Consider the following 9,914-nt stretch of genomic DNA (forward strand, 5'->3'; position numbering starts at 1 on the left):
GACGAACGGGCATCCCACCGCAGCATGGCATATTGCACAACCAACAGCACGTGGACGTGGCAGAGATCGCCAGCTGTAGTGGTCCAACTGATGCAAATTAAACGTTCCAGCACTGTATTTGATGAGGGAAATTTTTTGTTTGCATTATGCCACCAAGACTATATATATAAAATTAAATTAAAAAAATTAAAAAAACCCCAAGAGACTCCCATTTGGAAAACATCAAGCTAACACTTGTGCTTGATAAGCTGCAGCTTTACTTTACTTGTGCGTGCGTGTATATACGTGATATGTCGTGTTAGCGAGTGAAAATGTACGATAATGGGCTTCTGAAAGCCAGAAGTCTAATAGGTACCAAATGGTCCCGGGGGCTACTGCAGAGACAAGACCGACTAAATAGAAAAGCTATGGGATCCAATAAGCTCCTGCTTTACATGGCAGAGACCTGGACTCAAATCTTGGTTTCTTCTCAGAGGTACAAATGGCTTTGAGGCTGTGTGAGGCCTACACCTTTGACCACAACACCCCAAACAAAGGATATCCTAAAGACTGATCTTTATCTGAGTGGACAGGAACATACATATCTGAGTTGTCACCTGGGAATAGCATATCCTGTCCTAAAAAAGCCTTAACGAGTCCCCGAGAAGAGACGGTACCCACTTACCTACCTATATCCAACCTGCCCCTCCAGACTTCCAACACCACCAGTCACTGACCGCAGCAAAGCAAACCTCTCCTCCTGCCAGCCCAGGGGGACATTTTACACCTTCAGGTTTCGCAGTCTCGGGGCTCCCGGAAGGCAGGAGATGCTGGTAAGCATCTCGCTGTTAAGAGAACACTCGGTGCCACATTGGCTTGGACACAAGAACATGTTTTTTTGTCCCACCAGCCACCAAAATCACCTCCCTGTGCCAGCAGAAGCCATTTTCCTTCACCATCTTTGCAAGACGAATGCAGCATCAATGATTTCCTAGCTGGACTGTCGAAAACATTTATGAACGATTTAAGACTGCCACTGACTAATTGCAAGCCATGTGCCTGATCCTCATTCATTCTCGGTACTGTCTGCTGAAAGCCCCCCTGTTACTCTTTCTTTTACAGCCCTCAGCAGCCAATGGTCCCCAGGCAGGCAAGGCACAAACCCAGGGGAAGACCCTGGAGGTCCAGGGGAATTTTTCAATTCTTTGAAAAGAGCTGAAAAACCACCCCACATCACAAGGAAAGGAGAACCAGAGAGAAGGAAGGCTGCACTGGAGCTTCAACATTTGGGGCAGGAATTAATTAAAGGATAAGCTAATGGAAAGAGGTCTGAAAAGGAGTATAAGAAGGTTCAGAAGTATCGGTGAAGATGCGCGCACACGTTTTGGATGAACCCTATAGCCACTTGGCTTTAGGACTTGTGAAAATCAAAGTCTGTGAATAAGCTGCCTCCCATCCTTGAAAATTTGTCAAACACTTGCTGGGTTTTATATTCCTTTTTAATGAAGCATTTTATACAACTTAAGCCAGAGTACCACAGAAATACCCAGAACTTCTGATAATATCTTAACATAAATTAAACCCATACCTTTCCTGGAAATTAGTGTGTGGAGTGGGACAGAACAAGGCCTGGTAGTGTAAAATTTTCATAAGAGCTGATGAAATACTGTGTAAACTTCTGTAGAGCCCAAGCAATAAATCCAAATCCCAATCTGAAACACTGCCTACCATACCCATCCTGGCTCTTTTTTGTGGCCGAAAACGTCAATTAAATCAAACCAAAGCTAGTTGTATCATGTGCACGATTGTAAAAAAGCCATTGGGCTGAAAACGAGCAGGAGCAAAGTCAGAGAAAGGCTCAACCTGCTTTACCACGTAGGTCACCCTCCGCTACACAAAGCGAATTTTCAGTTATTTGAGTTGTTGAAAGACTCTAAAATGCCTGCTCAGAAATCATTCGTCTGACAGACTCCCCTCTGAATCTTCAAACGGGAATCTTTTTTCTCAGCTACGTTGGCAATCAGCATCCACAGCTCGTTACAGTTGCTTTATATTTTGTTCTAGATGTGTTTTGTGGCCATTTTAGTATCCCTTGGTGGAAGACAGGTCCTGCTGCCCACAGAAAGCCCGTATAGGGCTAAGCTGCACAGCCTGAATATTGCCAGTATGTCGAGAGAAAGTCCAAGTGAAAAGCACTTTAATATTTATTACAATGAAATGCGGTTCTGAATAACACAGTATCAATCAGCATCTGCTGTGTCCTTTGTTAAATAAGAACCCGTAAACAAGCCAAATGTCTGAGTTTATTTCCTTTACCTGCTTTAGACTGCAAATTCTTTCAAGCGTCATCTGAAACGTATACATCCGTCAGGATGAAACCTATTTTTCACAGACCATGTGCCTAAAAAGGCTAAACTATTTTTCAGCGTTTTTAAGAAGTGCATGAAACTCTCTTACCCGAAAGGTGACAGTATTAAACACACACCATGGGGGAATAAAAAAAACAAACCAGAAAATGATAAAAGACAGTTTAAGGAAAACATGCTACTGCCATATTGCTTGCACTGGTAAACAAGATATTGGGGGAGTCTGAGCCACCCTCTTCCGCACCCCAAACCTCACCTAAACACCACGGTTCTTCACACCCTGCATCGGCACTGACATTTGCTTTTTGGAGGAAAAAAAAAAAAAATCATGATGGCAACAGTCAGGGTGTTCTAATACCATATAATTTGGTTGCCATCTGGCTCCTGCTCCACGGTACATCACAGCCGTCATCTATCTTGTACTTTGGATTACAGCAACCCTGAACAGCTTCAAATCCCGCTGGCTGAAAATAGTAAAAGCAAAAATTGCGTCCGCCATCCTATTAAAAACCTGCCACTTGTCATGCTCTTAGCCATTGGGATTGCTAAATTACTCCCCTGGTTAAAATAACCGTGGAACAAAAAATATCAGGGACGATCTCCCATTTAGTTTCTCTGCACTGGGATTCCTGAGCACTGGGAACAAATCAGCAGGCTGTAACGTGTCCCCCCGACACAGGGCCAGGAATTGCTTCGCTATTTCAGCCCAGTGCCAAGACTAGAGATATTAAAGTTAAACCCATTTAGGATTTCCAGTTGGAACAAAGCACTGGTGATTGTAACAGCCCAGATCGATGCAATTTCACAGCAATATCTGGAACATGTAGTATTTGGGGGGAAAAACACCCCTCACAGATTCAATGAAATGAAAATATTTCCAAATAGTGGTGGTTTGGTTTTTTCACGTTCTCTTCTTCTCCCTCTCTTTTTAAAAATAGCACGGCACCTCAACTAGGATCAGAAGCAAATTCCAAAAAATTGAAACACTGCTGCCATTCTCATGCAATCTTTACTAAAAAGGGGAGGAAAAAAAAGAACAAAAAGAAGAAAAAAAAAAAGTAGTGCTACATGGTTTTTAAAAGTGTGTCTGGAAAACAATTTGATTCTGTTCCTACAATAAAGTTTAATGTTTTGGATGCAATCACTGCAAATTACGAAGCCTTGGCAAGCTACTCCGTTCGAACATATGGAAATTTTGTCTGTCAAACTTTGCTTTCTTCACTTACTGCCTGCTAATACATTTTTATAACTGCCTCACCAGCCAACATGATTTCATTACAGACTGCGATCCAAAGCGACACAAACCCACTTTCTTCTTCCAGTCGGGGTCTCGTGCATTTGGTAGAGATCCCAGCCAGGCTATAACTGGTTGCGCTTGTGGTGCTGAGTGAAAACCCAACCTGCTGCCCTCCAGCTCCTGATTTCCTTACCTGAGGATGGTGGGCCCTTGCTCAAAAAAAACCCAGAGAAAAGGAAAGCTTCATGTACCTCCAACAGAAACCCCTCTCCCTACATACAGGGGAGAACAAACCAGTCTCACGGCACAGCAACGACCAGAAAAAAATCCCTAATGAGTTTTCTTGGCCATTTACTCATCTGTGCAATGACAAATGATGGGGATGAAGCATTAATCTGGCGATCTGTTGCAGATGCAGGGCTGTCATGGTGATTGCTTGAGGATGCAGCCAAAGACCGTGCTCAGATTAAAAGGGGGATGGAAGTTGCAGGGTGGGCTGAAACCCCAAGGACATGGGGTGAATCTAGCTGGAGTTGCCTGGAAATAAACAAAATACTGAAATGTCAGCCCTGGCTCCTCTTCTCATTGCCAACGTCTTTTTTGTGGAATTCTCCAGGAAGAACCACAAAAATTTCCCCTCTTAAAAGGCCTTTCAGAAGTCAAAGGGCTGCCTGAATACCGGCATTGTGAGCACCCGTAACAGGGACGCGTCGGGACTGTGGCCCCATCCACTGCGCTTGGCTCCTTCCCTACTGGTACCCTGCAAACTGCGAAGTGGGGGCTGTAAGCCTTTGCCTTTGCTTGAAAGAAAGAAGAAAAAAGAGTAGCCCATCAAAATGTCTCAGTTTTTTACAAACTATCAAAGTATTAGCCTCGCAGGGCTCAGAGACTGACAGAAGTCTCTTAGGGGAGCAATCAGGGAGAAGAATTTGAGGATCTGTTGCAAGAATATCCTTATGTGATGAAGGGGTGGATGTATAGGTTCAGTCTCAGGCTGTCCACAGGCACATGCAGCCCATGCCATCACCTCGAAATTGGCCACTGGACTCAGGGAGGGCAGCACCCTTGGCAAGCCGAACACGGAGGAGATGGCCATCACCCCACCTTGGGGCGCAGAGCAGCTCCGTAAGGTGGTGCAGGGGCTGCAATACCACATGTTGGTTTTAACGTACAATTTGCCAATTTGTACATGTGTTCCTGAAAAATGAGGTGGCTCAGAGTTTGGGCCAATTCAGTAATATGATTCCTCTACAATCCATCTTTATGCCATGGCTACATACAGTGTGCATCTGGCAAACCAGACATTTAAGTCAGCCCAGAAAAGCAACCCCAAAATGTTACGCTGACAGCACTTCACTGATCATGAAGCAGCGGGGCACCATCCAGACAGAAGGCAGGAGTACTTAAGTCATTACTTCATCTATTTTTCTTTCCCCTCCAATCTGGCCATACCACCAAGGGCACTGGAAACAAAGGAAGATTGGTTCACATCCTCACGGAGAATGCAGCACTTAATACCCGTACGTAAACCAGTCCTGCTCCAGCATTTTCACGAGGACGTGGACAAAACGGCTGCAGTACAAGCTCCCACCCCAGAGATCCCTGTGGAAGGGGAGCCCCGAAGCCTCCGGCACGTTCCTACCTCGCAGGTCCTGCTGCGTGCGGGCACCGGCCATGCTCTGCCGCGGCATCCGGAGGGAGGTCCGCAGGGGAGTGTGTCTCTGCTCATCCAGGTAAGCAAGATCTTCTAAGTGGGCTGAGCTGGTGGCTGCCAGGAGAAAGCAAACAACTACATCACACCTGGCTTTCAGATCTAATGGCAGATCTAACACTCTGGTTATTGTATTTTCCATTTTTTAAACAAAACACAGAGTTTGACTACACTGAGTCAACACAGCTAAGATAAACCCAGCCCAATTCCCCCTAGCAAGGAGTAAAGGAGTGTTTTGGTAACTTTTTCTCATGCCTCATCAGTATGTGCTCTGGTTTGGTCTCCTGTTGATATCCACAAATAAAAGAACCACATGGAAAATGGAGACATAGGGTCTCTCATATCTGATCTAAGTTCTCACGATCACAAAACTCAGTCACATGTGTGCAAAGCTTGAGGGAGACAGTCGACATTTCCTACTACGTAAGAGACAACTCAATACTGCATTTTATTCTGAAGCTCACAATCCCCTCTTCAATTATTTCAGAGCTACTTAGTTTGGATATTAACATTTACTTGTTCATAAAGCCAAAGTTTGTGGTGGAAAAATTAAACTTTCAACTGCAAAAATACACGAATAAATGAGAAAAATGTTATCTGAACTAAAGAAGATAACTTTACTATTCCTACATTACTTGCTTATAGGAGGATTTAGTTTTCTTTACAATGCCAGATTAAATAGGAATGGTTCATTGGTCTCTGCTGAAGGTGCCATCACTACACGAAAAAGCATGGTTGGAGCAGAAACTGCAGAGAGAAACTTTCTCTCTCTCTCGGAAACTGGCAGATAATACAGCACAAGTTATTTTCTATTCCATTTTCCAACTGAAGCCCATGGATCTTCCCACCGCCAGCCAAGCGCGCACCTCCAGATGACGGGGTTACTTCTGCGGGGCAGAGCTAGGGGCAGTGATCCCCAAGGCACTACGGGAAAAATGGGAAAGAAGCACGAAGGGTACAACCACCCTGAGCTTGAAGCTATTTCTCTCCAAATCCCATGGCCTCAAGCACCACCTCACAAGCAGCACTTCCTACCCAGATGTGACATTTACGGCGATCCTTTCAGCGACCAGTTTTTAAGCAACGCTCTTTCCACAGCTGCCCCATGATTTGTAAAATTGCATTTCATGGTGGGTGCTACACAGTTTGGTACGAAATGCCTCCGGACCGTATCGGAGGGGAATGACTAGAGTTAACGCTGGCCACAAAGCTGCAGCAATCAATTTCTTTTTATTGGTGATGACTGGAAGATAGGAGAAAACTTTGTTTAAACAAAACAAATTTGGCTCACTCGCATCTGAACGTACCCACTACTCTGTCATGTCAGAACCCTTCTCAGCCAAGTAATTTACAGAATATTATAAAACGAAGGAACGAAAACTCCACTGCATGAAATAACCTTCCCGGTTACAAACAGAAAACTTAAAAATAGTCTCTGCAGATCACCAGCTCTGTTCTTATTCCGATAACCATTTCCAACATTCACATTAAACATTTACCAATGGAAATCACACTGCTCAGTACCAGGTTGCTCAGTACTCTGCATCTGATACTGCTTTTTTTTCTTTAGTTTTTGGTCAATGACCATAACTAGATCATTATTTTAAATTGAACTAATCCATTAAATGATTTCTTCAAAGACTGTCTGTGAAGCTGACATTAATTCTTTGCTGTGAAATGGGTAAATATTTTGATACAGCTCTGTAGAGTAGCTCACAGCACTGGACTTTGAATCCTTCCTTCCTTGCCATCCAACACAAGATGTAACAATTCCACAAAACTGAAAGGCAGAAAATTTCAAATCTAAGAGAAACATTTTTTTTTTTTTGGTACAGTGCCTAATGACCATGTAAAAACCTTTACAAGATCATGTTGTGGTCAAAAACTAAGGAAGATTCAGAGACTGTAACAAGGGGTGGGGAGAAGGGGCTTAAATTTGGCAGCAATTTTTAATGCTGTTCCTCAAATCGCCTGCATTCTCTATATAAGTTTTAAGCAAAAGAGTGAGAGACAGACAGAGAGAGGACCAAAGGTAAATGGGAGTGAGGGGGGGGGAAGAGCTAAAACCACCAAAGTCTGTTTTTAGAAGTCCTTCATGCTCTTCTACTCTTGTAAAGTTGATTAGATGTTTGCTGTGAAGGAGCAGATTAGAGCTGAAATGCTGCAATTAGAAAGATGTGACTTTAGCGTGGATGCAAGTTCTTTCCCGTAAGCCCTAAACCCACCGCAGCCTGCTCCCAGCACCTCCAGCATTCAGCTCCAGGTTCACTTCTCCTACGGTGGCACAGGCAAGGAAAGGTGCCTTTTGCATAAAAACACCTGCAATTTCTGTCCACTTCTTTTGCCGTGTAACTGAACCAGAGGATCTGCAGTGGAAGAGCAGATGTTACGGCAGCAACCACAGCCAGACCCCAAGTACCCTGGGGGTCTCTGGTCCAGGGACACAACCCAGGCTTGCCCAGGAGCCTGGAACCACGTCAAGCAGCTCAGTCCTGCCCACTTCAGCCGTCATCCCACCATCCCTGCCAGCCATGCCAGCATCGGCGTGCCTAGACATTTGATGCAGTCGCACACGGCAGACGACTTTCTCGTAAAAAGGAAGACTTTAATAGATAATCCTTTCTTGTTAAACAAAAAAAAAATCCCTTTTCACTTCAGTTGATTGTCAGGCAACAAGATAAAAAGCAGCCAGCCAGGACTGCCTAGCACTGCGTAGTGCTTTAGGATATGCTGAAAATCCACACCAGAAACAGCCCTAACTGATCCTGGAAGAGTTTAGAAAGGGAATATTCAGGTAAAAGAGACCCCTTTTAAAAAAAAAAAAAAAAAAAAGAAAAAAAAAAATAAAAAAAAAAAAAAAAAAAAGAAATAATAAAAAAATAATCAAAGTCTGAATGCTTGCTTTATTTGTAAATGACACTGCAGTAAGCCTATGCAGACCATTAAATTAGGAGAAGGATTATCATCCTTTCCAGGCATATCTTCTACCCTTGAAAGGGAGTTATTAATGTGCTACACACAGAGCTCAGCAGTTTTGCTGCGCCAAGGCTTCGTCGCATCCAATAAACAAACTTGCTGGCTGAAAGAACTACTGTTTCTTTGCGAAGACACCACACTTCCCTGACTTCTGTTAAATATCCTCACGAGTTCAGTTCAAGCAAACAAAACTTCCCATATTGGACTTGCTGCTAAATATATCTCTGTATGAGATTGGGTGGGTGGGTGTATATATGTCTCTCTCTCTATATCTATCAGCTGCTGAAGGACAACATTTCCTCCCTCTAAATTCCATATTCAGTCCTGCTCCAGTCCCATTTTAATTCTATCAAGCACATACAGAGCCAGCAAGGATGACCAGAAACATTAATCTTGCTGGTAATTTCATTTCTTTTTACAAGACCATTCAAGGTAGCAACAAACTGATAAAAGCTCATTTTTCCAATTTATGTCACAACAGTTAAAACCAAAAATTATTTCCTCCCTAACTACTCATGATCAAAAAACTAAAATAACTTTTTTTTTTAATTCACATTAGTCCTTGAACAGAGAATCTGTTTTACAATATAATTATTAGTACTTTTTTTTTTTTAACTTGCAGTCTCCAGCAAAACACCCTCATACAAGCCAATCCTGTGGACACCAAGAAAATACTGCACCATAAACATGCTACATGCCCAAGAAGTAAGCCCTACAATACTCTAGGTCAGTACAGAGCCTCCCGTTAATTGTATGGTACTTTAAATGCCAAATTGCTGTTCTTAAGAGGCACGGACCACATGCCATACACAACCTGTACTGCCCAAACCGTACCTGACTCTCAAAACGTACGTGACTTGTTTTAGCTGATTGTTTCAGAAGTATTCGCTAGCGGCAGCTCCACAACCAGCGCGTACTTTTCTTAAACCAGTACTAAGCGTGCTCGTTTAAAACTCTGTGGATAAAAACTTGATGAAGAGACTCGCTGGGAGAGTATGGTCAGGTTTTGACGCCCAGTTTTTCAAACTCTTGTCAGCTGGTCTGATCAAGCATGGCACCTCCACGCTCAACACATCGCTTTCTTTAAAACAGAGGCTAAAAGCCGGGATGGAGAAATTCTTCACTTTGCAATATTGGCAGGTCTACTTTTTTCTTCCGAGAAGGCTGCTTTTAAGAGGTTTTTGTTACTGGTCTTTTTTCTTTTTTGCTCCTTTTCAAGTCCTCAAAACTGGCTTTTAGAATAGCATCAGATGAATGCAATCCTGTGATATTTCATTTCTTACATAAAAGCCACAGTTAATAAAGAACCGAGTGCCTCATACACATCTTTCCTATCTTCCCCTTACTGCCTACATATGGCCCACACGATTTTCCTACTTAGGATGCAGAGAAAGGTTTTCAAGGTGAAGTTAAGATTTCTGGAGCCTAAATGATGGACAACTGGTCAACACAGCTGTTAACGCAGAGCCGGACTTCGGAGACATCCTTAGAAAGCGGTTTCTAGGCTCTGTCCACACCAGCCTGCAGCTAAAAGGTGTGTTAGCAATGTCAGGACTTACATGATTTCTGAGCAACACAATGTTGCCAGCGCTTGTTGAGCTGTGTAATTAAAAAGCTTTCCCAATGCAAAGGGTTGAACACTCTT

General features: G+C 43.4%; 1 protein-coding gene across 1 annotated transcript in view; it reads right to left on the bottom strand.

Moving 5' to 3' along the window:
• TANC2 (tetratricopeptide repeat, ankyrin repeat and coiled-coil containing 2) overlaps nt 1-9,914 on the bottom strand; it is a gene marked incomplete at its 5' end in the record, with an annotated part of 106,460 nt that overhangs the window by 67,562 nt on the left and 28,984 nt on the right. The window contains 1 exon segment of the mRNA XM_009696372.1: nt 5,225-5,350. Within this exon segment, the coding sequence (XP_009694674.1) occupies nt 5,225-5,350 (126 nt within the window).

The sequence above is a fragment of the Cariama cristata genome, unplaced genomic scaffold, assembly GCF_000690535.1.
Source record: "Cariama cristata isolate BGI_N322 unplaced genomic scaffold, ASM69053v1 scaffold2833, whole genome shotgun sequence".
Classification (NCBI taxonomy): domain Eukaryota; kingdom Metazoa; phylum Chordata; class Aves; order Cariamiformes; family Cariamidae; genus Cariama; species Cariama cristata.